General features: G+C 31.6%; 3 protein-coding genes across 4 annotated transcripts; 1 reads left to right on the top strand and 2 right to left on the bottom strand.

Annotated features, from left to right (window-relative positions):
* Nucleotides 1-1,669: 1,669 nt before the first annotated feature.
* On the bottom strand, nt 1,670-3,694 carry LOC145954333 (uncharacterized). The gene is made up of 2 exons (XM_083068357.1): nt 3,138-3,694; nt 1,670-3,086 (listed from the first exon to the last, which is right to left on the bottom strand). The coding sequence occupies exons 1-2, from the start codon at nt 3,692-3,694 to the stop codon at nt 1,670-1,672; spliced, it is 1,974 nt and encodes a 657-aa protein (XP_082924483.1).
* A 3,755-nt stretch (nt 3,695-7,449) lies between these two features.
* NPR1 (regulatory protein (NPR1)) lies at nt 7,450-10,466 on the top strand. Its single transcript, XM_020366279.3, has 4 exons — nt 7,450-8,304; nt 8,403-9,150; nt 9,483-9,686; nt 10,006-10,466. Exons 1-4 carry the CDS (start codon nt 7,822-7,824, stop codon nt 10,275-10,277), a joined length of 1,707 nt encoding a protein of 568 aa, XP_020221868.1. The 5' UTR covers nt 7,450-7,821; the 3' UTR covers nt 10,278-10,466.
* Nucleotides 10,467-14,223: 3,757 nt separating this feature from the next.
* Nucleotides 14,224-18,508, bottom strand: LOC109804056 (uncharacterized). 2 transcript variants are annotated; one of them, XM_020365808.3, is made up of 10 exons: nt 18,153-18,506; nt 17,598-17,692; nt 17,163-17,230; nt 17,010-17,053; nt 16,770-16,847; nt 16,521-16,674; nt 15,436-15,588; nt 15,196-15,306; nt 14,704-14,769; nt 14,224-14,604 (listed from the first exon to the last, which is right to left on the bottom strand). In XM_020365808.3, the coding sequence occupies exons 1-10, from the start codon at nt 18,401-18,403 to the stop codon at nt 14,506-14,508; spliced, it is 1,119 nt and encodes a 372-aa protein (XP_020221397.1). In that variant the 5' UTR covers nt 18,404-18,506; the 3' UTR covers nt 14,224-14,505. The 2 variants fall into 2 exon arrangements, 1 of the variants encoding a protein (XP_020221397.1); XR_014427771.1 differs by lacking the exon at nt 14,224-14,604 and having other exon boundaries at nt 15,196-15,364; nt 18,153-18,508.
* Between the last annotated feature and the right edge of the window lie 9,355 nt (nt 18,509-27,863).

Raw genomic sequence — 27,863 nt, 5'->3', positions numbered from 1 at the left:
TCGAGGTTTGCGTTCGACCTTGAATTTGCATGTTGGGGGTTTGTATACCCCTTCGGGTTTATATACTGGCTGATGGGGGTTCATGCGAATAATTGGGTTAAGGTTCGAACTCGACCATCAACGAGAATACCGGGGTTCGTTTTCGACCTCGGGTTTGTGTGGATAATTAGATTAAGGTTCGTATTTGATGAGAATACCGGGGTTCGTTCTTGACCTCGGATTCGGTTAGGTTAAGGTTCGTGCTCGACCTTTACCAAGGATACTGGTTCGATGGTGGAACCTTTAACGAGAATACTGGGGTTCGTTCTCGACCTCGGATTTATGTGACTTAATTGTCTTGAGGTTCGTACTCGACCTTCAATGAGGATACCGGGGTTCGTTCTCGACTTCGGATCTGCGCGAATGATTGGATTAAGGTTCGTACTCGACCTTCAACGAGAATACCAGGGTTCGCACTTGACCTCGGATTTTCATGAATGATTGGATTAAGGTTCGTATTCGACCTTCAACGAGAATACCGGGGTTCGCACTCGACCTCGGATTTTCATGAATGATTGAATTAAGGTTCGTATTCGACCTTCAACGAGAATACCGGGGTTCGTACTCGACCTCGGATTCGCGCGAATGATTGGATTAAGGTTCGTACTCGACCTTTACCGAGAATACCGGGGTTCATTCTCGACCTCAGATTTTCGTGAATGATTGGATTAAGGTTCGTACTCGACCTTCGACGAGAATACCGGGGTTCGTACTCGACCTCGGATTCACGCGAATGATTGGATTAAGGTTCGTACTCGACCTTCAACGAGAATACCGGGGTTCGCACTCGACCTCGGATTTTCATGAATGATTGGATTAAGGTTCGTATTCGACCTTCAACGAGAATACCGGGGTTCGCACTCGACCTCGAATTTTCATGAATGATTAGATTAAGGTTCGTATTCGACCTTCAACGAGAATACCGGGGTTCGTACTCGACCTCGGATTCGCGCGAATGATTGGATTAAGGTTCGTACTCGACCTTTACCGAGAATACCGGGGTTCGTTCTCGACCTCGGATTTTCGTGAATGATTGGATTAAGGTTCGTACTCGACCTTCGACGAGAATACCGGGGTTCGTACTCAACCTCGGATTCGCGCGAATGATTGGATTAAGGTTCGTACTCGACCTTTAACGAGAATACTGGGGTTCGTTCTCGACCTAGGATTTATGTGACTTAATTGTCTTGAGGTTCGTACTCGACCTTCAACGAGGATACCGGGGTTCGTTCTCGACCTCGGATCTGCGCGAATGATTGGATTAAGGTTCGTACTCGACCTTCAACGAGAATACCGGGATTCGCACTAGACCTCGGATTTTCATGAATGATGGTGGTTCAATTTCGATTTTTACAGTAGGTAAGAAAGCAGTAGTTGAGAAAGCAATAGGTGAGCAAAATGGAGAATGTTATTAAATGATTTTGCGTGCCTCGTTAAAAACCCTCTCAGTTGGGAGCTGAGGCGGGAAAAGAGTGCACGGTTTCGTTTGTACAAGTGGGGGAACAGAATCTAATGGGGAGCGGTGGAGGGACTCCCCTTGCTTTCCTTGTCGGATGAGGAAATCCTCAAGCTTTCGGCGTAGCATTGCCGAGCTGTCTTCTGGTTTGCTCTGACGGAGATGATCTTTCCGTCATTCCTGGGACTTCATGGTGAGGTGCGGAGTGGATACCACCGCACCGAGGTGGTTTAGGGTCGGCCTCCCGATGATGATGTTGTAGGAGGTGTTGGCCTCCACAAGGAGGTATCGGACCACGATCCTCCTTGTATCCGGAGGTGTTCCAAAGGTTGTCAGCAGGTCCACGTATCCGCGGGTGTGGACCCGTTCGCCGGCAAAGCCGACTAGGGGCTCGGTGTGTGGCTGGATTAGAGAATGGGGGACGTCGAGCCTGAGGGATGTTGGCCAGTACAGGACGTCGGCCGAGCTCCCTTGGTCGATGAGTGTCTTTTGTACTTCCCAGTTGGCGATCTCTACCACGATGACCATAGGGTCATCTTGGTTAGGGCTGATTCTCGCATAGTCCTCATCGGAAAAAGAGATCGGTGGCGAGCTCTTGTGCAAGATCGAGGCGGTGGAGTGGGCGCAGTTGATGCTTCGAAGGTGTCTTTTCCGGGCCGAGCTGCTAGCGCCTCCTCCGGCGAAGCCGCCTGCGATTGTGTTAATGATTCCCCGCAAGGGGGCTGCTTCTGTCTCCTGACTTATTTTGGCCTGTACTGCGCCGTTAGCATTTTGCTGGGACCCTGTGGGTAAGTCTGTGCGAGGTGCTGACCCGCGACCTCTCCCGCGTCCCCGGCCTCCAGAGCCACCTCGGGGACCTGGCTGTCGCTGGACGTAGTGGCCAAGGTGGCCCGCCTGGATAAGTTCTTCGATGCGGTCTCGGAGCGTGCGACACTCGTCCGTGGTGTGGCCATAGTTCTTGTGGTACCGGCAGTGCTTGGACTTGTCGGCGCTGTTGGGTGTGTGGCCGGGTGGTGGGAGGGCTAGTAGGTTATTGTTACTGGCCTCCTCCAGGATATGGACTCTTGGGGCGTTCAAGGGAGTGTAGAAGTCATACCTCCCGCCTTTGTTCGCTCTGGCCGACTTCTTGAACTGTGTGTCATTATTGACTTTCACCTTATCTTTGTGGCCCTGCTCCGGTTTCGCGGGGCCTTTCCCGCGAACTTGGTCGCGGAAAGCCGAGTGCTCCTCCATCTGGATGTAGCCGGCGGCGCGGGAGCGCAGTTCGTCCATGTCGCGGGGGGCATCGTGGAATAGGCTGTCGACGAATGATCCGGGTTTCAGTGCCATGAGCATGGCATGCAGGGCGACCTCCGGGTTGAGATTTCGGATCCGGACTGAGATGTTGGAGAAGCGCTCCATAAAGGCCCGCAGGGGTTCGTCGTCGTTCTGCCTGAGATTGGCCAAGGCGGCCGAGGTTGTGTGGTGAGGTCGGCTGGTGGCGTATTGTGCCATGAATCGCCGCACCATGGTGGCAAAACTGTCGATGGATCCGGCTGGTAGTTGGGTGTACCAATGAAGCGCAGGTCCTTTGAGCGAGGTCGGGAAAACCCTACACAATATAGCGTCACTGTTAGTGTAAAGGTTTACCTGAGTCGTGTACGAGTTGATGTGCTCGTCGGGATCCGTGGTGTCGTCGTAGCGATCGAGGTGGAGGGGTTTCCATCCGCGGGGCAGTGGAGTTTCCATGATGTCGTCCACAAATGGATGACGGCGGAAGGGCTCTTGGCCCTCGGAGACATGAGTACGGGCCTTGCTAGTACCTTGCCCCGATCTGTGCGTTGATGCATGAGACCGGTGTGTGGCAGGTCGTGAGGTCGGTGCCTTGGTTGTCGCTGGGGATTGGGAGGCTGAATGCGCCTCCTCTTCATGATCAGCGCTGTTGCGCGGGGGTTGATTGGAGTGATGTCGAGGGAGTTGGGCGCGGATGCGTTCGTTCTCGGCGCGTAGCGCTGCGAGGTCTGTTTCGTTAGTGGTTTGAATTGCTGCGAGGTCATCCTCATGCTGGGCACGCATCTTCTGGAGGTCGGCGTCATGTTGTTGTCGCATCTGCTCAACTTGGTCGATCAGCCGCCTCAGGGTTGCAGCGTCGCTGTCCATGGTAACGGAGTGGCTTGTGTCATTCGTTGCTCGTCTAATGTGGCTTCTAGTAGAAACCATGCAGGTGGCCGATAAGAGCTGTTCTGATCGGCCCCACGGTGGGCGCCAAATGTTCTTACCGGAATTTGGTCGTGGGAGTGATCCGTCCAGTAAGATCGGTGAGCCTCCTTTGCTGGGTGTATTGGTGCTCTGAGATGGGGGAGGTAGCTGCAAAAGAGACTCCGATGCTAAAGTTAGGGTTTGCATGAGTAATAGTCTCATATATATAATGCACGTACCTTAAGGTGATCTAGGTTTGCCTTGGGCTTTTGGGCTTGAGATAAGATATATCATGATATGATATGATATAATTGAAGGGCGGATCTGGTCTGGGACGAGATCCTCGGAATCAGGTATGCTTCGCTCAAATGTCGAGCTGACGTCATGCACCGCGTGCCCGGGGTTACTTATTTGCAACACTAATTCGGGCTAGGAGCCCGGGTGCGAAGTACGGTTAGTACAAGTTATATAATGGACTATGATAATTTTTTAATAGTTAATTTATTATTTTTATAAAAAAAAATAAAATAAAATTTGGTCCATGGGCTAGCCCTAGTCCTAAAGGCTTTATGGGATTCTTTTGAGCCTGATCCACGTGAGCTAGGGCTATGGAGGGTGGACTGAGTTTATTTGATAGGTCTACCACATAGTGTTACAAAGTTGATAGCTAATAACTAATCTATATTTTTGAAATATAGCTTCTACAAACTAAATATTATTTTAACATAATGAAAATTGAACTTAAAGAGCACTAGATTGATGCCCATGTTGCAAAATAGATCTTACAATTACTTAGGGGGTGTATTGGTTTAGGATTTCGTAGGATTTTAAAAGACTTTTTTTGAGTAAAAAAGTTCATTGGTATTCAATTAAGATTTTATATCACTTAAAAATAATCCAGTAGTATTCAATCTGAATTTTCAAGATTTTTAAAAGAGTCCATTAAAATCCATTAGTATTCATTTGAGACTTTTTACAACTTAAAAACAATTCATTAGTATTAAAAAATATAAGGATTTTAAAGGATTGTTGTGTTAGAGGGATTTTGAAGGACTTTCTAGTGTTATCTATAAATACTAAATTCATAAAACAATCCCATCTAAACCCATCGGATTTTGAAGGATTGTTTGAAATGACTTTTCAAGTGCTCCAAGATTTTTCAAGTGAGTTTTTCATTTTTTTTTCTATGCTCCTATCTTATCCATTTTTTCTCTGCTAATAATATTGCACTACTGTCCATTGCTCATATATAATATTGTAGTATTGTTCACATTCCATTCTCTTATTTTGTGAAACTCCGATATGTAAATGATAGTGTCATTGACTTGCTCTATTTTTCTGTTTGTTATCTTTAATTGACTTGCTCTATTTTATTCTATTTAGTTGAATTTGTTCCTTTATATAACACAAAAACGTTTGAAATTTCAACTTTTAAGTGGTAATTTTTTTTATAACACACGTCAAGAAAAGGGAAAGGTGAAAGATAAAATTGATATCATGATCTCTATAATATATATATATATATATATATATATATATATATATATAAGATGAATTTGAGTTAGGGTTTTTGTGAGTAGAATGATATGAAAATGGATCTTAGTTGGGGGAAAAACCCTCTCAACATAAAAACTACGATATCTCTCCTTCCCTTGAGTTTGTTACTCTTATCCCTCCTCCTTTTATGACTTAACAGTTATTTTATTTTATTTACTATGAATTTTTTATTTTATTTTTATATTGTGAAATTAGAATTTTTTTATATTTTAAAAAAAGAAAAAAAATCATAAGATATTGCAGTATCTAATTTTTTAGGGTTTAGGGTTTATGCCTCCATTAACTTATTTTTTAAAAAAAGGAAATATCGTTAAAATATTTGTTAGAATAATTTATATTTATAAATATCGTTAAAAAATTATCACACAATATATAACTAAGATATCATCTACAAGATTTTACAGGTTAGGGTAATGACCTTGAAAATGAGAAAGAATTGTTCAATCTTCGTCATGCGTCTTTAAAGAATGTGATCGAGAGAATATTTGGTATTTTTAAATCAAGGTTCACAATTTTTAAGTCAGCACCTCCATTTTTATTTAAGACACAAGTAGAACTTGTGTTAGCATGTGCAGCACTACATAACTTTCTACGTAAAGAATGTCGTTATGATGAATTTTTAATTGAAGCGGTGGACGAACCTTCATCTTCAATATTACCGGTTAACGAAGATCATACTTTTGAGCCTATTATTCAAACCAAGGAGCAAGAGCGAAAAAATATTAATGCTTGGAGGACTAGTATAACTATGGATATGTGGGTAAATGCTATTTAAGAGATAAGATATTATGGAGAATTATTATTATTATTTATCTAGATATTTTTATTATTTTTTATTATTTTTGTCTTTGAATCTTTTTAAATTTGAATTATGAAAAAATTTGAAATCTTATCATATGTCAAAAAATCCACGAAAATTCTACAAAATCTCATAGAATCCATTAAAATCTTGATTTAAAAGTCTTACAAAATCTATTAAAATTCTAATTTTAAGTCTTGTAGAATCTTGCAAAATCTTAAAAGTCATGAAAATCTTGCAAAGTCTTTTAAAATCCGCAGGATTTTTTTTAACTAAAAAAGTCATTTAAAATCCTAATCCAATACACCCCCCTTAGTTAAGAGACTTGATGTAGTTGTATTTTAAAATGCTTCGAGCACAGCTCCTCCTCCTATATTTCGTTTCTCTCTCTATCAAATATATCATTAGGCAATACTCTAACATAATGTTACAACACTATAAACTCATCTTCAAGCTTCTAACTCGATGTGTTAATATTTAATTAAGAGTCTCAAGTCGTTTCTACTTATAGTAGTGGTTACTAAAATCAAGAATATTCTTTTTCTTGAATATTTTTAATGTGAAAATATATTTTGAATATCTAATAAATAATTTGAGTTGTGATATAATTTAAAAATTTAATCTATAGTACAAGAATGAATTTAATTGTTATTAAATCTTTTAAATAACGTAAATTGGATACAAAATTCATGAGTTTATAGTACATGATAGTATGGTACCAAAACATATCAACTCTTATATATTAAATATAAACCTCTTTCTTATGTCAGTATTTTTAAAAGTTTTTCTTTAATGAAAATTTTTAAAAAATTCTTTTAACTTCTTATCTAATTTAATTTTAATTTATTATAATTATTTATAAATTAAATTTTAATATTTTTAACATAAATCATCAATAAATAAAAATAATATTTTATTACAATATAAATTATTTATCATAAATAAAAATACAACTCATATATTTAAAAATATTCATTTTATATAAATTTTAAATATAATATTTATTTTTATATATAATTTATTATAAATTTTAAATATATATAATAAATATTAAACTTCTACATTACACGTAAAAAAAATACTAATTATTAAATATGTTAAACAAGGTAAAAATGTAAAATGGATAAAAATAAAAATAAAAATCACGTGTTATATAGTACATGATACCAAAGCATATCCCATTGTATCGTACCTAGGCCGTTAGGCGTAGATCCACTAGAAAGACAATTGCTGCGCACGTGGGCAACTAGTGGTGAATCTCGTCCGTTGAAAAACATAGGAAACACCAAACAAACAAACAAACATCCATCGTAGCCGTGTGATGTGAAACTCAAATCCATTCCAGTGGTGTACGGACAAATTACACAAACACACTATTTCAATCCAAATCCATTGTACGGACAAATTCACATTTTTTGCCTAAAATATCTCGTACCAAATTTTAAGGAACCAATTTCTACGATTACGGTAACAACCAAGAACCAACGCACCTCTTCTCTCTCTTTTGACATCATGCTCTTTTCTGATATGCATATGCAACACTTCCTCCCTCTTCCTTTTCTCTATATACTCCATGCCTCTTCCATCTTTGGATATTTATGTTGCATATACATATGATATAAGGTCTTTGAATGTTACCTTAAACCTTACAAAATTATATTATAACATTCTTTCTCGTACCAGTGAAATTTGTAAAACTTGACATACTTATAATATCAGATAATCTGATAAGTTCAACAATGATTAATACAATATTTTGAAATTAATTTAGAAAAAAAAATCAGTGTTACAAATGATGCACTTGAGAAGTGGGTTTTGGGATTCAAACGATGTTAGCAACAGCAGTGCAAGTGGGTCAGAGGTAACGCCGCTGAGGCTTCTGTCCCAGAATCTGAGTTCCCTACTAGAGGTCAGTGCCGGGGGGGTTGACTTTTTCTCCGACGGGAGGATCGCAGTCGCGGACGGCAGGGAAGTGGCCGTGCACCGCTGCATTCTGGCGGCGAGGAGCTGCTTCTTCAAGGAGGCGTTTGCGGCTGGCGGCGTGCTCCGGTTGAAGGACGTGGCCAAGGACTACGATGTGGGGCTAGAAGCGCTTTTCACGGTTCTTGTTTATTTGTACAGTGGGAGGGTGAAGCCTTTGCCCCAAGGCCGTGTTTGTGAGTGTGTGGATGATGCGTGTTTGCATTTTGGGTGTAGGCCTGCTGTGGATTTCTTGCTTCAGCTTCTTTATGCTTCCTCAACTTTTCAATTATCCCACTTGGTTACTCTTTATCAGGTACACAATAACTCTTTCTTCATGTATGAAGTGAGGGAGGTCTATGTATAATTCAATTTTATAGGCTTCAAGGATTGTTGGGTTTATATTACTTGCAGGGGCATCTACTAGACATTCTTGATAAGGTACAAATAGATGACATTTTGGTGGTTCTATCCGTGGCAAACATATGTGGCAAAATGTGTGATAAATTGCTAGCAAGGTGTACTGAGATGATAGTTAAATCTGATGTTGATATCACCACTCTTGAAAAGTCGCTGCCTCAACTTGTGGTGAAACAAATCATGGATACACGAAGAGAATTGGGCTTGTTCATGCCTCAAAACTTCAATTTTTCTGATAAACATGTTAACAGAATACACAGAGCACTTGATTCGGACGATGTGGAGTTAGTAAGGTTGCTTTTGAAAGAGGGGCACACCACTCTTGATGATGCCTATGCACTTCACTATGCTGTTGCATACTGTGATGTGAAGACCACCACTGAGCTTCTTGATCTTGGTCTTGCTGATGTCAACCACAAAAACCATAGGGGCTATAGTGTGTTGCACGTTGCTGCAATGAGGAAAGAGCCCAAGATTATAGTTTCTCTCTTGACAAAGGGAGCACAACCTTCTGATCTTACTCTGGATGGAAGAAAGGCCCTTCAGATTTCAAAGCGTCTCGCAAAAGCTGTGGATTATTATAAGTCCACAGAGGAAGGAAAGGTATCATGCAATGACAGATTGTGCATAGAGATATTGGAGCAAGCTGAGAGAAGGGAACCTATACTTGGAGAGGCATCACTTTCTCTTGCTATGGCAGGGGATGATTTACGGATGAAATTGTTGTACCTAGAAAATAGAGGTATTTTCTCACATCACATATTCTTGAGTGAGTTTAATAGTCATCATTAGTAAGACTTTTAAAATAGTTACTACAAAAGTTAACAACCTAATCATACGTACATGACAGTTTGTGATTAAATGATAGTATAAATATATTTTACATTATCAATAATTGGATAATGTAAACATCTTTTACTATGCATACATGGTGGTTTGTTATTTTTTCAGTAACACAATTGAGTCAACATCTGGGTGGGTCTTGAATCAAGTAAATTATTAGCAAAATCAGGTACTTCATAATGCTTAAATTTCAGCGACCTGTGTTGGAAACTGATGATTCATTTTTTGTAGTTGGACTGGCTGAAGTTTTGTTTCCCATGGAAGCAAAGGTTATTATGGACATATCTCAAATTGATGGCACATCTGAATTTCCATCGTCAGACATCTACTGTCCAAATATCAACGATCACCATAGGACAACTGTGGACTTAAACGATGCACCTTTCAGAATGAAGGAAGAGCATCTAGTTAGGTTGAGAGCACTGTCTAGAACTGGTAATTGATGTTTCTTCTCTTTTCCTTATTGAACAATGAAAACTTTCCTAGAGGATAAGGCTAAAACTTATTCTTATGAACAATAAAAGAGAGTTTAATTTAATGTATGCCTCTCATGTTTCACTTTCTTAAAAATGTTTCTACATCACTTTTATTGACCTTGCATGATTAGCTATCACTTATATTTGCAAAATATACTTGATGGGATTTTTTCATTTTTGAAATTGACATTGAATACCAGAATGGTACAAATTGATGTTTAGAAATCAATTCATGAAGTGGGTTTGGATGTGATTGGTTTTTGTTTTGCTTTGAGCAGTGGAATTGGGAAAACGCTTCTTCCCTCGTTGCTCAGAAGTGTTGAATAAGATCATGGATGCTGATGACCTATCTCAGCTCACATGTATGGGTGATGATAGTCCTGAAGATCGACTAAGGAAGAGAGGAAGATATGTTGAACTTCAAGAAGTTCTGAATAAGGTCTTCAATGAGGACAAGGAGGAGTTTGATAGGTCTGCCATGTCATCATCATCCTCTTCCACATCAATGGGAGTAGTGAGAGCAAATGGCAATCTACCCATGAAGAACTAGGTGAAAATAATAATGTTTTTAGAGGAGCATCATTTTCTAATGATTTTCCTTAGTCTCAATGATAATTTTTGTTTAGTCATTCTCTTTTTCCTACCTATATTGTATTTTCTGTTTTTCATTGATTAAGGAAACAAATAGGAGATGATATATTATAGCTATTACATTGTGATCATTTATTTCTCTTATTAATTTTATAGCCAAAAAAATATCCTTTACTGGCTGCAAAATTTGGGAAAATGATTTTTGTGGACCCTTTTAAAATTGATGACCGTGGCCTTTTATCGCAGTCTAATTTACTATCTTGTAAAAGTCTAGTTTGCGATATGAATATGACAAATGATCTTAAATAAGACATTAATTACATTTTATAAGCTCATTGTAAAAGTCTACTTTGCATTATGAATAATATAAATTATCTTAAAGATGAGAGATTCCTATATTCTAAGAATAAATTTAATCAAATTTACTTCATTTAATAACTCATATTTTACGTCAAATTTTAATGATCGAATCGTTGAATTTAACGTTCTTAATACATAAATCAAGTCTGTAAATTTTAAAAAAAAATTTAAAATTTATTTAATATTTCATTTTATTAATTCAAATTGATAGTAAATCATAAAATCATTTTATACATTAACTTGAATTAATGAAACAAAGTATTAAATGGTTTTAATTTTTTTTTTAATATTTACAGATTTGATCTATATATTAAGAATTTTAAATTCAACGACTAAATCATTAAAATTTAATATAAAATGTATAATATGAGTTATTAAATGAAGTAAGTTTAAATAGACTTATTTCTTAAATAAATGAAACCTCTCTCAATCTTAAATGATAAGCTTTTATTTATCTTTTTGAATAATAATAAATTATATGAATATGATAAACCCTATAAACAACTTCCTTCTAGAAGTATCTTATTATCACTACACGCGACATGATCAGGAGAAAGTAATACACATGGCAAGTCTTAGAATACAGAATGCAAAGTAAACTTGGCATTGGAGCATGTTGAAGTTCTTCATCGATGGAGACAATAAAATATATGATATAGCAAATTATATCCGATTTTTATGTATTTATACTTTTATTCCAAAAGAAATTAATATATATATATATATATATATATATATATATATATATATATATGAGGAGAGTTCAAACGATACCGGTGTAACTTTTACTAAGTGTTACACCGCTCAATAACTTTATATTAAATTTGAATTTTGTAAATTCAACCGTTAGATTGAAAGTTCATATCACTTTATATGTGTATATCAAATTTTGTTAAAATTGAACAACAACTTGAAGGTAATCAAAGTGTTCATATTTTAGTAAATTTTAAAATGAATATATTACGTCAATTTTGTTTTATAAGAATGAAATATCAAATCATCTTGGATTAATATAAAATTTTGTATATATGATTTAAGAGTAAAGAACTTTCAATCTAACGGTTGGATTTATAAAATTTACAATTAATATAAAGTTATTGAGCGGTGTAACACTTAGTAAAAGTTACACCGGTGTCGTTTGAACCCTCCTCTATATATATATATATAATATGATATATAATAATACATAAATGAAATAACTTCTCTTTGAACTGTTTTTGGTCCTTATTTTTAATGTGACTGTTTTGTCCTTCAAATTTTTTATAAAAAATAAACTCATTTATTTTATCTAAACTTTTATTTTTACGTTTTAGTTTTTTAACCTTTTTTTAGTAATCGCTGCAATTATAGTTCTATTGTAAATGAAAATTTTTCATTATTCATGTGATTTTTTTTTTCTTTCTTTTCTCATTTTTTGCTTTCCATCTTATTGTAAGACTTTTATCTTCCTTTGTATTGTTGATACACAATTGTTCTCAAGAATTTTATTTTTTTTCAAAACATAAATAGATGTGTGAATCTCACTAGTCTTTATTAATGTATACTAATATGTAAAGAAAATACTCTTTTAGTAACTATTTTTGGTCTTCACATTTGATAGATTATTATACTCTTTTATTATTAAAAAAATAATTAATAAATTAATAATCTTTTTAGTAACTACTCTCTTTTAATAAACTACCCACTATGCTATTTTTATTCCTTAACTATTTTTAATACTTAATCTTAATTTTTATATTTTAAATTATATATAGAAACAAAAATTGTTTCGACTCCATTAGTTTATAATATATATAAAGGCGATAACTTAATTTAGTGTACACATATTTTTAGATAACTTTACTCTTTAATTTTTAAATATAAAAAATAATATTAAAAATTAACTACCCTTCTAAACACAAGATTCAAAGTCTAAAACTTGAGACTTCGAGAACCAAACGCAACACCAATTGATTTAACAATATTCTTAAATACCTTTATTAAATAACTATAATGAATGTCCCAACCCAACTAATATATATATATATATATATATATATATATATATATATATATATATAGTAAGGATACATCAATTTATATAACGACTTTTCATCTTCACTTTTTTTTTGGACAATTTTACCTTTAGCTATTTAAATAATATCAAAAACTAATCATTGTGTAACCACTGAAATAAGTTAATCACTTCTAACCACTCAAAATTTTAAATTTTTAACTACCTTTATCACTTAACCTCAATTTTATTTTATTTTTAAATTTTTTAATAAGATATAGAGGTATGAAATACGTCGATCTCATTAATATATATAAGAGAGATCTACTTACTCTAAGAGTAAGTCTACGAAGACTTACTCAATAACGCATGTTCTATATCAAATTTTAACGATTCGGTTAAATTAAAAGTTTTTCAATGCATAGATCAAGTTTGTAATTTTTTTTAAAAAATTAGAATAATTTGATACTTCATTATATTAATTCAAATTGATATATGATTATAAAAATATTTTATATGTTGATTTGAATCTATATAACGAAATATGATAAATTTTAAAAAAAAATTGTAAACTTGATCTTTGTATTAAATTTTTTTAATTTAATGGTTGAATCGTTGAAATTTAATATAGAATGAGTTAATAAATGAAGTAAGTCTACTAAAACTTATTCTTAGAATAAGTGGATCCCTCTCTATATATATATATACATTATCAAAATCATTAATTATTTTTATTATGAGAGATGAGATGAGTAAATCATAAATTTTTAGATTATAAATAAAAATAATTAATAATTTTAATAATGTATATATATATATATAAAAGAATTCACAAAACTTTTAATATTTCCACTTTCCCCTCCCTCCTCTTTGTTGTGGTTGGACTATATCATATGAATCAATAGAGTTAAGAAAATATTTGGATAAACTTTTATAAAATAGGAATGTAGGAAGAAAAATTGAAGTAAATTATTTTATAAGTTAAAACTAACTTATGCACAAATTAAATAAAAGGAGATTTCAAAGAAATTCAAATAATTTATAAAAAAAAAAAACTTATTTTACTTTTTTTAATCTTTTCTTTCAAAAAATACTTTTGGAGAAGTTTACCTAAATATAACCATAATAGCACGGGAAATGTTAGGATGGTTACTATCACATTCACAGATGGCGAAAGCCCTCTGAAAATTGACCACAATGTGAGTCATGGCTGGTCTAACTTTCCCTTCCAAATTCACGACTTACTCAACTGCCTCGGCCTCATTCCCATGGGGTGGTTAGATCCAAAACTTCTGAGTAATTCTCCCAAAATAGTACCTTAAATTTTATAACATACTATCATTATTAGAACTTCGTGACTAACAAATTTTAATTTCATGATTTTATTTCACATTTTTTTAATAGCGCCCCACAATTTTAGGAACTTAATTGGTAGTTTTTTTCTATATTAGAATATACCAAACCAAGGTCCCTTGATATTTTTCTCAAGTAGCACCATTCAATCTACTCATTGACAAGAGTGAAATTTACACCCTCGCGCATAAAACTTCAGTAATAGAGGTGGAAACACATTTTTGGAGCCACTGTTCTTCTCATTGTCAATATGTGCATATCCTTTGATTTCACCCCAACAGTAAAAGATTGAATCACAACTGTGGACTAGGAATATTTGATGTAAATTAATGAAATAGTAGCAAGTACCTAATCAATGATACACACTACTCTCAAAGATCTCACAATATAGAACTTGTGAAGCATTGACTCACTATCAAATTGCCACAACTACAATGCAAATTACTCTACAATTACTGCCACAGAAACTTAGCAGCTTGTTTCATTGATCACCACTGAGTGCAATAGCTAACCAGCTGGACACTGATGACTGAATTTCCATGTGACTATTTGCATACAAAGATAAAGGGGTAACTGTAACCTGTCATGTCAAAAGGAAACATAGTACCAAATTAGCACAATAATATAGGATGCTTAGTTCTTATATAGGATAGGTAGAAAACACAAAATTATCACTCACAAATCCCTCTTCAAGTGCTCTTGAGTCTAAATCCTCCTCTATGTTCTGCTGCCTTTTCTCTGTTAACTGCAATGTGAATTCAGGCAATGAATGCAATTTGTTGTGTCATACATGAGAAAATGAGAAGAAGCATCAGCGTGAAAAAAAAATTAACTAAAGGGTAAATTACACCGAGAATCTTGAAGTTTCTTAAAATTTCACATGATACTCATGTTTTTTTAACACTAACTCTCCTTAATCGTTCAAAACACATTGTATTATGTATCCTTATTATCCAAGAAACACATTACAAGGATACAAGTGCGATGTGTTTCAAACAATTAAGAGGAGTCGCTATAGGTGAAAAAAAGACAAGAATATTGTGTAAAATTTCAAGAAATCACAAGGGTGTCTGAGTAATTTGCCCTTTAATCAATACCCATTGTGCCAAATGAAAACTACATTCATGTGATCATGTTTGTTTGCTTAGCAAGCAAGTCATGTTAATGGTACCTCCATTCTGAAGTATTTCTTTATGGTTTGTTGAGAACTGAGTTTTCCAGCAACACCAACTGATTCAACCTCCACGTTCTTACGGTTTGAGTTTAAACGCCGTGCTGCTGCCTAAAGAGTTTAATACAAAGCAAGTTCCATTGAAAAATGAGAGGCTCAAAGATTGTTCCTATAAAGAAGGAAACTAGCTGTTGAAACCTGAATGCATTAAGCTATGGTGCTTAGATAAGAGAGTCTTACAGCAGCAGAGGCATCTCGTCCTAGTTGTGCTAACATGATTCCAAGACTTTGCTGGTTAGACATGTAACGTCCTGCTGAAGGATTCGTATTTGTTGACACAGCCTGCCAACTTAAGGAAGACCTCTGTGGACTTTGCCTTGTCACTTTGACACCCTATTCACAAAATGTAGATCATAAGAACACCCACCTGAATTGTCATTGGAAAGCACAATGTCTAACTAAATGTCATAGGCTTAATTGCACTTTTTTCCAATCAAGTTTTATGATTTCACAAATTTTGACATCTAACTTTTGAAATTGCACATTTTACTACTCAACTTTAAAAAACTTTTACATATTTTGTCGCCTTGTTTATTGATCGTCTGTCTATATTAGTTCACTACTAATATGGTATGTCAATTGCTGACGTGACACATTGATTATGAACGTGACCCATTGATTATGAACGTGACACATTATGCCATGTTATCGTCCAATGACATCAACAATTCATGCCAACAAATATGTTACATCAACAATCAACTAACGTAGACAAATTATCACTTAACGAGATGAAAAAATGTGCAAAGTTTGAAAGTTCAGTAATAAAATGTGTAATTTCAAAAATTGGGTAGTAAAATTTGTAAAATTGTAAAACTTGGGTGGCAAAATATATAGCCTATTAGCCCAATTTGGAAATAAAATAAGTAAATTGAATCAAATTTTTCAACCAAAGTTAAAATCAACTCATGCATGTTAACTTCTTTATAAGTTCTCTTGGTATTTTCTCTAAAAGTTGAACTGCATAACTCAATTTTAATTTTTGGGATAAATTTGATTTGTTTTACATCTCTAATCGCTGTATTCTCCTATACGTAGTTGTAACGAAGTTTATCCAAATTGAGTTTATGTAAAACAAAAGGTTAGGATACTGATTAATTAACTTATGATGTATTAAATCATGGGATTCTAATTTCTTTACAAAATTATGGACATCAAAATATCTCCTAATATGCAACCAATTTTTTCAACATGAACTTGTAACTCAGCAATCTAGTTCTTGGCAAACACTAGAATATGAAAATATGATGATCAGGATACCAAACCTTATTTGTCAGAGGACAGCTTGGGATCGCTATATTGAGGAAGCAATTCTTGGGGAAAATCCCTTTCTGAATATCTCTTATGGCTGCGTGAACTAATGGTAAACATGCGGTAACTGCATCCTTCAAATCACTTTCACTGCTCACATTCTTTTCCCTGCAAGATGTTACATTAAAATAGTTCATGTGATCATTGGAGGGACAAAAGGTGTAGAACAGAAACCAAAAATGCAGAACATTTGACATAAGTACCAGTTCAATGATATACAAAGAGAAGGCACACCACAAATCAGTGCTTCTCTAGCTCCAGCAACAGCTCCGGAGTACAACCTACATCATTAAAGACAAAAAAATAATAAGGTTTGCCCAGCAAATACTATGTTTCATAAACACAAATTAATCCTTTGTATTCAGTTTTTAAATACTGCGAAGACTTAGACTATTCTATGGGGAAAAAAAAAACAAAACAAAAAGAGAATGTCACACACTTACGTGTCATAACCACAAGTTGCTCCTTTGTTTAGTCCACTAATTACCTGCTTTCAGAGTCATGCAATTAAAATGGGGTGTGAAATATATATATATATATATATATATATATATTCGATAGTTGGTGATAGATTTTTTGCATACACCAATACCTACCAAAACAGGTTTTGACCAAGAAAACAATGCCCCAGATAAAGCCAAAGAGACACAATCTGCAGGGGTTCCTGACATAAAGTAAAAACAAAAACAGAAATTCAAACACCCTGCATCCAAAAATGCGTTTTCCCCATAACATCGTGAAAAAAATTCAAAAACATATAAAAATCTAGATTCTAGAACAGTAAGAATAGAACATATCAATGTACTACTCTCATAAGTCATAATCATAATTCTCAACCAAATAACCAAAAGGAAAAACACAAAAGTGAGGCGCAGTTCTTAAGATGATTTTGGCACTATTTTTCCATCAGAATTACAGTTTCAACTAAGTAATCTGTATGACATTTAATGAAAACCTTCATTATACAAATTACCAAAGACTAATGAAAAATAGCACAAAAATTTTGTTCATTATCTAACGTGTGAAACCACCTGACACTTGAAAACCGTTGGCACCACCAACTTGTGCTGAACACACAGCTAGAGTCTCCCCAGTGGTAACCGAGTGACCACACACCGATCTATCCCTGCACCAACAAAAATTCATCGTCATCGTGTCATTAAACAAACCACCCCAGTTGAAATTTTTTCATGATCCACACATTGAAACAACTCAAATCTTAAGAAACTGAATTAAGCCTAATTCAACCATAGAAAATAAACTTATAAGATGAAATTTTTTTTCTACTTATATATTTTATTCCAATCATATTATCAGTAGATATGAGATCTTTAATACATTCACTCATATCGAAGACTCTACAAGCATGATTCAAGTAATGGCTTGATTGTGAGTGGTCTGAAAAATCCAACAACACTTTGTAAAATAGTCTCTGATAATATCTTAGAATTATAAGTTTGAATCTAACTAAATCCTTTAAAATTGACTTATAAAATGGATATTACTCTAAATTTATATACATTATCATGGCCATCTCATTAGTTTTCGATATCAAATTCACAAAAAACATTTTTTAAGGGACTCACAATTGTGGGGCACAGACATGGACATCAAGAAGTTCATCACGAAGGAGTGCCTCAACGAGGAGTGTGAGGCCAGGAGAGTCTATGCCTTCTCCATTGGTGACTAGTACCACGGGCTTGGAAGAAGCTTTTGAGGGTTCTTTGGCTTTGTTGAGGTGCTGCTCCTGCACACTGTCCTTTCTACGGATCAGTGCTTGTTGGAGATTTGAAACCAGTGCAGGGTTCAGAAAGTTGTTCTTCACCGATGTGGCCATTGGAGACAGGAATTAACGTAGTACGATTGTGAAGTGAGACAGAGATTGTTAGATAGATGTTAAAGTTGCTGTACTCTAGTCTTTGCAAGATTCAAATTAGATGTTGGTGTGTTTCCATTTATAAGCCTGCTCTTTAATTGCAACTGTACTAGATTTGAGTAATTCAACTCACTTTAATGCCTTTTAATCCATTTATTATAAGTAGCTGTACTAGTTAACACATTTATCTTTCTAACAATTATGTATTAATTTATGGTATTTTACTTTTACAACAGAACTTGTTCAAATTCATCACCACTTGGATAATCGTAGTCCCTTTTATGGCATGTTTGATTAAGAAAAAAGAAAATATGAATCATGATATATTGTGGTGTACTACTGGTACTCTTAACAAAAAAGTGGAAGAATTTTTTCTTAAAAAAATGTTTTCACAAATCGACTCAATTTTTTTCTTCAAAAGAAAAAACTTTATTTATATTTGAAAAATGCTTAATCTTCTGACTGCATTCCCCGATTTATCCTTCAGATCGTTAAAAAATTGATAACTGTCGATTAATTTTAATATAGATATTAATTTAATTTAAAATTTGTGAAGGTTTTACATGTAGGAGGATTATTCGACCATTTTGTTTCTAGGTCGAAGCATTTCTTTTCATATTTTCTTTCTTCTTATGACATATTTGATTGAGAAGAAAGAAAATAAGAATAATAATGTACTTTTTTATTGGAGAACAAAATGTATAAATAAATAAAAAATAAGAAAAGAATTTACTAGTAAAAACAAGATTTATATATAAATAAATAAAAATTTCTACTTTAAAAAAGGGTGTTGGTAAACTCTTTAATATATTCGATTGAATATATTGTTTACGTATTTTTATGAGTAAAATGATAGATAAGGGATGATACTTCCATGACCACCAAGTAGGGAGTTAATGACATGTTAGAGATTTTCAATTTGATTTTTTTTAAATATTTAATTTTATCTTTTTATATAATTTTATTAATGTCGTTAATGTCAATTTAAACGAAAGAAATACGTTGAACATATTTTAAAAATAAAAAATCAAATTGAATCTTTTAAAATAATAAAATTAATTTGAATTTTAAAAATAAATAAAGAGAAACAAAATATTATTGAATATAACATTTAAAATATTTATTTTAGAAGTCAACTTAGTTGTCTATTATAATTTATCATTCGATGATAATAAATAATTTTTCAAACATGCATATATTATTTAATTCTGTAGTGTCATTTAATAACAAATTGTTATGGAAAATAAGCTTATCAATTTATAATAATCCTTAAAAGTTATTTCTAATTAACATAATTTTTAATTGATGAAAATTTAGATATTTTATTAATAATGTATGAAAATGAAACTTTTTATATAAAGAAAAAAATTATTCTTTAGTTTGCTTTTTTAAAAGATATTTTAAGTTTTCTTAACTTGTAATAATAATATTAAAAGAGTTTAACTTGATTGGACAAAATACGTGAGAATCATAAACCTTTTCGATAGTCATATTATAATTCTATTTAATACATGTGTTTAATTTTTATTATATATATATATATATAAAATACCAAAATTTGAACCTAAATTATCTAAAGTCAACACTGAACTGACATACAAATTTATTCTTTTAAGAACACAATTATAAGTCTCTTGTTACTGTTTTTTTCAAATAGATAAGAGCACTGCTACAGTCTCCGAAAATGGAAGTCGAAAAATTATCCAAATAATTTTTAAATTTTTTGGACAATTCTTCAACCTTCATTTTTGGAGGATACAGCATTTTCCAACAGATAATGCTAGAGTTAGTATCATGTTTAGAAAAGAAAAATAGTTTTAGAAATTATGTAAATATATGTATATAATCTGAATTATTTAATAAGATGTTGTGATGAGATTAAAGTAGCCTTTGATGATCATGTGAGCAGTGGTTGAAGGTAAACTGATGCAAGTATAGGGCACATGTTGTAATTGCAAGTACCCCATATTCATCTGCTTCACATGTCTTGCTTTTATTATTGTCATCATGCTGCTTTTTTCTCTTTCATATTTAACTGCTGTCACATTATTAATTCGCACCTGTTTTTCATTACTCATCAATTGTCATCATAGATTCATAGGTTATGTAATAATACATCAATAAGTCTTTTTTACTGGAACCGGTTTAAATACAAGTGTCTTAAATATCAAGGATTCATTTTAGTAGAAAAGTTTTTAAATTGTATTTAAATAGACTCACTACAAAGAAATTGTTATATAGTGACACACATCTTATAATGATATAATATGTGTCACTAATGTTGGTATATATAAAATATGTCGTTAAATCTCATTCAAAATCAACACTAAAATTATGTGCAACTATATGTCAAATAGGTATATACTTACATATATTTATACTTATAATAACACTTTTTATATGTTATTATATGTAACATTTATTGTAGTGACTCTTAATTTTTTTAAGTTTTATATTTAAGTCTTTTAAATGATGAAAAGACAGTTAAAAAGAGACACTTTACTAAAAATAATTAAATTTTTTAACAAAAACTTAATTGTTGACAAAGTTAATATTAAAATAATTGATTCTCTTAAAGTAAAATTTTATGTTTAAATTTTATAAATGAAAAATATAATAGAGATTAATTACCAATAAAATTGGTTGATAAAACTTGTACCATGATTATTAAAAATAGATATCATAGGTTGTGCCAAGGCAAAAGATAGTGTGCGGAATATTATTACATATTACTTCCTCTATTTTTCATTATAAGTAACAAAAAACAAAAGGACATTTTTTTACTTTTAAATATAATTAAACTTTAATTATTTTGTGTCATTTAATGATAATCTTCCTAAAATAACTCTTATTTAATATATGACTTTCAATTGTACAACTTTTTTCTCTTCATTTATAAAAAAAATAATTTAAAAATAATATTATAAAATTATTAAAATTTAATACAAACAAATAATTTTCTTAATAGGTACGAAGTAATTTTTTTAATAACAGAAAATATAAGGGGTATTTATAATTAAAGTTAAAATATTTTTTAATCTATATAATTTTATTTATTTTATCTTAGTTTAAAATAGATATTTTTAATCTTATAGTTATTTTTTTAAAGAAAAATTTAGTTCTTATAATTTTATATGTACTTTCTAGTCCTGTATTTACAATTTTTATTTTTTTAGATTTTGTCGTTAATTTTTTTTATAATGTCTCTTTCGTGTGTTAACAAATATTAATTCAATTTCATATATTTGATATCGAATCTATTATGTTAGAGAGTTATTTTAAAATAAATCTCTTGACATTTTATTTTTTTTGTATTTTTAATTGTGATGCTTATTATTAGAATATTTTTTTTATCTTTACAAAATTCAAAAACTTTATCACGTCAACATAAAATAGATAATAATATATATATATATATATATATATATATATAAATTAAAAATATCTATTTTAAATTATAAATACTAAAAATAAAGTAACTGAAATTATATAAATTAAAAAATAGAGTATATTTTAACTTATAATTAATTAATAAGTTAATCACTTATACACTACTGTTAATGTAAATTTTTTTTACACTGATAACTAATTATATATTTTAATTATATCATATCATTATAAACATATTTACTTTTAATAGTAATATAGTATAATTAAAATATATAATTGATTATTAGTGTAAAAAAATTTACACTAATTTTAATTAATAAGATGTAGTTCAAAAGTTAGTGACCAGTCGTCAATGACATTGAAATAAATGTTATTTTATTGCCATGCAATTTTGACGAATCATAACATTAATGTTGAACTATTTTGAACTATTTTCTAGACAATTTAGTTAAACTTTGAGATAACATCATATCATTTCATATGCAACCACTCGTTGCTTTCTTTCTCTGACATGACTGCTGATTGGGTCCCATGCCATTCAACCATTTTCTATGATTTCAGTAACATAAATTGCTGCGAAATCTCAGGGTCAATTATTTTTGTCACATAAACCATGTATAATAATAGTGAAAACTGAAAACTGTTAATAATAATGATAATAATAAATAAATAAATTTATGAAAAGTGACGTAACGTGCAGTGACAGTATTAGCCACCTATAGCCAATTAATATTTGTTAGCAACTTTTTTTTAATTAGTAAAAATTATGTGAATACAAATTTAAGACTTGGTGTATGTTATTTTAATTTTTATAATTAATCCGACTTTAATGGTTTATATTTAGTGTAATTTATGTTCTGTGAAGTTATTCTCCCACACAAACATATACTTAATAATAAAAAAAATTAATGTATTCTTCTAAAATAACTTTGAAAAAGAATTATTTACTAAGACTTTCTTTTGGATACATGCACTCCATCTGATTATGATGATAAAAAATGAGAAAAAAATAAGATGAAGAGAAATAAAAAAAGGAGTAAAAATAAATAAAAACTAAAGTGAAAATTAGTATGTTTAGTTAAAAAACAATTGAAAATAGAGGAGAATGATATTATAAAATTATTTTATTTGAATGATAAAAGAGAAGAAAAAAATTATGATAACACTGAATTTACTAATTTACCCTTCAAAAATGGTTATGTGGCATATCTAAAAATTTTCCGATAATTTAAAGTTAGTCAATTAAAAAATCTAAAATCTATTGAATGGGTCTCATGTAAAATGAAATTAATTGATTAACAAAATTTGTTGGTTGATTACGATGTGTTCAGGGTCATGAAATTCTCTTCACTTTATTTAAATTTGAATTAAAAAAAACAAATAGGTCAACCTAATCGATTATGAAATTTTCATAATTAATTACATTGACTAATGTAATCAATTAAAAATGTCTCATGAGGATAAATTAGTAATGATCAAAACCGATTAAAACTTATATTTATTAGATTATGGTTTCAAAAAATAAACAGGAGAAGAGGTAATATAGAAAAAAGTAGGTCATGATGAACTCAATTTCTTGTCCATTTCCACACACAACACGGGAAAATAAAATAAATGTGAGTTTCACTTATTTTAAATTTTTTCCTCCCTTAATTTATTTCATACCAACCAAGTTATAAACCTATTTTTACACAAATATTTTCACTTTTTTCTTCTTATTTCTTATTTATTTTCCTCTATCAAACACAAACACATTGTTGTTTAATTTACCTAATAAAACTACTTTAGTCATCCAGACAACATTGATTTCAATTCACAATGCAACAATTATTCAGTTCCCCATTTCAAATGAATTTGAATCTTGAAAGCAAAAGGTTTTCAGTTAACAATGGAAAAGGTTCTTAAATAATTTCCAATAAAGCATGACTTTATACATGAATTCAAATAAACGAGGGTCTATGCTCTTTAATTATTTATTTTTATTGATAGATGCACCTTCAATATTCTCTCTCCCATGATTTAACACCTTTCATGAATCTCTTCTTTTTTTTTTTTTCCCTTTTTGTTTTTCTGAAGGAGGTAAGCAGAAAATATTTTTAATAGAAAGAAAATCACGTTTAACAAGCTTTGCTTTATAAAAAAAAAAAAAAAAAACACACACACACACACCGAAAGCTCTTTTAATTTAGTCTTTTTAGTTTTTTTTTTTTTCCTTTTACTATGTAAGTAAGAATTTGATTACAAAATATACAAGTTACAATGACATGACCATAATCAAATACACAAAATGACATAACAATGCAACAGTGTACACTGTACAATGTTCTATGGTCAATATCTTCTAATAACAATGAAACTAAAATAGAATGTTAGATGTGGTCTGGTGTGAGAAAAGAGGAGCTGCATATTCAGAAACAATTTTGGAAGCAAATAAATCTTTGGAGGGATTTCACTGGATAACAAGTTCATTAGTATACGTTTAGGAGTTGGGTTTGGAAACAAAAGAGAGGGGAGGATTTTTTTTATGTTAGAATTTATATAAATTTTATAAAAATAAACAAAACGTTAAGGCAATAAATTAATGCTAATTTATCATTTTAATTTCTTTATTTTTTTTTCAAATAAGAGTATATTTATTAGAAATGAAAAGTTTGTCTCCCCTCTCTTTTCTTCTAAAACTCAACTCTCTAATACCTTTAGAAAGATAATTTGATCATCTTATTTTCTTACAAAAAATTCAATTAGGAAAAAAAAAACACAGATTACAATCTGTAACCAGATATCATGAAAAAACTATATTATCTCTACCTCCACTATTGCTTATGAAAATATGAGAGTTATAGTGAAAGAGAAAACTTAAATATAGATTCTTAAGTGTTATTGATATTGTTAGTATTGTTCTTTGATTAATTGATATAATATATTTGCATTTGATGCAAATATCATTAATGTACATTTTGTTGGCTACAAGAGAAAAAAGAAAACTTCAATTGCGGAAGTACACACATGAGAGAAACAAAAAATAGAGAAACAAACTCAGAAATTAATGTGGTTCGACACTTCTTGCCTGTATCCACAAACACATTCAACAAATTATTTTATTACTCCACTTGTAATTTTTACAAGGATAAAATTGTAAACTCTCTCACACAATTTTTACACGAAAAATTGCAAATTCTCTCTTAACACACAACTACTAAGTCCCCAATACACCCAAAAACTAGTGTTGTTGTGGTGAGTAGACACAAACTATCACCCCTTATTTATAGTAGTAGTCTACCACTTCCCTTCTTCAAAATTATCCGATGTGGGACTTTGGAGGATATCCACACACTTTGGGCACAACACATTTATGTATATTATTGAAATAAAACTCTAACTCTAATTGAAAAATAATATTAACTGCATACCCAAGTTTTGTCCAATAATGAATACTTTCATTAATAAAAGACTTTTAAATAAAGAAATACTTTGAACCTACATGTAACACTAACAACACTAGAAACTATAATGAAAGCTTACTTACCAAAATGGAGTTGTAGTTAATAGCTTCTAATTTTAGTTCAAAATGTTCTAAATGAGTAAACAATGAGGGTTGTTATTTGGCTTTTAACCATAATTATGAATTAGAAAGTTCCCCAGTGAAAGTGGCCTTGACTTTATAGCCAAGCAAACCAGGTGATGAATAATCAATGATCATGTGGATGTAAATTCATGTGAGCACAGTACACTGGACCAGTGAGTGGGTGCAACTAAGATAGTAAATAGTATAGGGAAATATGGTACCAACATGATTCATAATGAGATGGTTTAAAAGTTGAATCCGGAGTTGCTTCTAAGTCATAATTTACAACTAGATATCAACCAATTTCAGAAGATATTCCGAAAATAATTTCGGAACTGTGAACTGCTAGTACTTGTGACCTCAGGACAGTTTGGTTGCAGATTAAAAATGAAAGAAAAAAAAATCTAATCTTAATCAATTTAGTGATTATTCTTTTGATAAAGAAAAAATGATTTCAATCCCTGAATTTTTTTTGAAATTGGTTTTAATCCCTTAAAATATATTTTATGCTATTTTGATTCCTTCGATATGAAAACACATCACTTTTTGTCCTCAAAATAATTTACTTAACAATTAGTAGTTATAAAGTGCTATTAGCATCACTCCGAAATGTGATCCATTTTCAAATTAGATAAACCAAAATGAGACAAAAATAAAATTAAAGGACTAAAACAAAACTTAAAAAAATTTAGAACCCAAAATATATTTTATCTATTAAAAATAATTTATTCATTTACAATCTTAAGAAATATATATATATATATATATATATATATATATATATATATATATATATATTTAAAAGGTTTAAATATATTTAGTCCATATAATTTTACTTACTTTATCTTTTAGTTTCTATAATTTAAAATATTTATTTTTAGTCTCTATATTTTTTTTTAATCTTTTTTAATTCTTTTAGTTTAACATAAATTTTTTTAATCTCTATATTTACAATTTTTTAATCATTTTAGTCTTTGTTATTACTTTTCTTTTTTTTGTAACATTGTCAATTAACATAACAAAAATATTATTTCAATTTTACGTCTTATATCAAATTTATTTTTACAGATTACTCGAAATTAAATCTGTCTTTTTTACATCCTCACCTGAAACACCCATTGCTGAGACCCCTTTATTTTACTCTTGCAACATTAAAGATATTTATCACAGTTACAAAAAAAAAAAGTTATTGATAAGAACGAAAATGATTATACATATTTATCTTAAATTATAGACTAAAAAAATCTATTTTAAACTATATAAATTAAAAAGTAAAAAGTAAACTAAAACTATAGAGACTAAAAAAAAAATAGTTTAACCTATTAAAGAAACTGACTTTTGAGAAGAAACTATTCAAATTAGCTTCCAATTTTAATCAGAATTTTTTTTAGTTCCTAATTTTGAAAAACCGAAGCAAATTCATTTTCTTTTTAAATGATTCTTCTAGGAAAGAAAAAAAAAAGCTGAAACAAAGAAGCCTTTATTCCCCCTCTAAATCATACAGGTGAAGCACCAAAGGAGTATTCTGTCTAATCATGATCAGCAATTATTTTTTTCTTGTCAATCTGTTCTATAAATGCTTAAAAATGCCTTTTGAGCTAGACTCAATGATGTCAACGTCTTAATTTTGATCCCAATCCATGGAAATTTTGTAACTTGCGAAACCAACTTCTCTTTGATCTTTGCCTACAAGTAAAAAATGATGATAAAATAGAGAAAGTAGAAGAATACATGAGGTCTGAAAAACATCAAACATCTTTACGCCTATTTGAACTGATTTAATATTGTCCCCACCGGATGGGAAGCTACATTATAAAATCAGTAGTAGAATCATCTATCGAAACTCTTACAGGAAAATTCCAAGTCCCCACCAACAGCATCAAATTGGATTTTCTAGGGCCAACATGCTTACAAAATGAAATTTCTTGAATTTAAATTGTTATATTAAAATCCATTCACACAAAGTTACATGAGAATCCAAATCAATACCACATTACCACTGCACTGCCCAAGAAATTATTCGGAAAAGTTAAACCAAAAGTGCAAAAACCAAGAATCAAAACAATGATCTACCCATGTTGATTCTTAAGACTAACTGAGAGTCATTCTCAACAGATCAGCTCATAGTACCTATAACAGCTACTATCTATCACTGTTAATGGAAGACCTTCATCAGCAAAGGTTACAACTTTGTCATTATTCGGAAGTTATTTGGAAATAATGCTCTACACAAGCTGATTCTTAAGACTGACTGGGAGCCATTCTCAACAGATCAATTCATAGTACCTATAACAACTACTATCACTGCTAATGGCAGACCTTCATCAGCAAAGGTTACAACATTGTCACATGAGGAGAATATATATTAAAAATGAGGAAGCAATGAGATCAAATTGTCTTAAAAGGACTTAAATAAAACCATGCTTCACTGTTACCTAAAAAATAAATAAAAAATAAAAAAACCAT

This window comes from Cajanus cajan, chromosome 1, assembly GCF_000230855.2.
Source record: "Cajanus cajan strain Asha chromosome 1, NIPB_CcT2T_4, whole genome shotgun sequence".
NCBI classification, from domain to species: domain Eukaryota; kingdom Viridiplantae; phylum Streptophyta; class Magnoliopsida; order Fabales; family Fabaceae; genus Cajanus; species Cajanus cajan.
The sequence above is the reverse complement of the archived record's forward strand: the minus strand, read 5'-3'. Positions and strand labels throughout refer to the sequence as shown.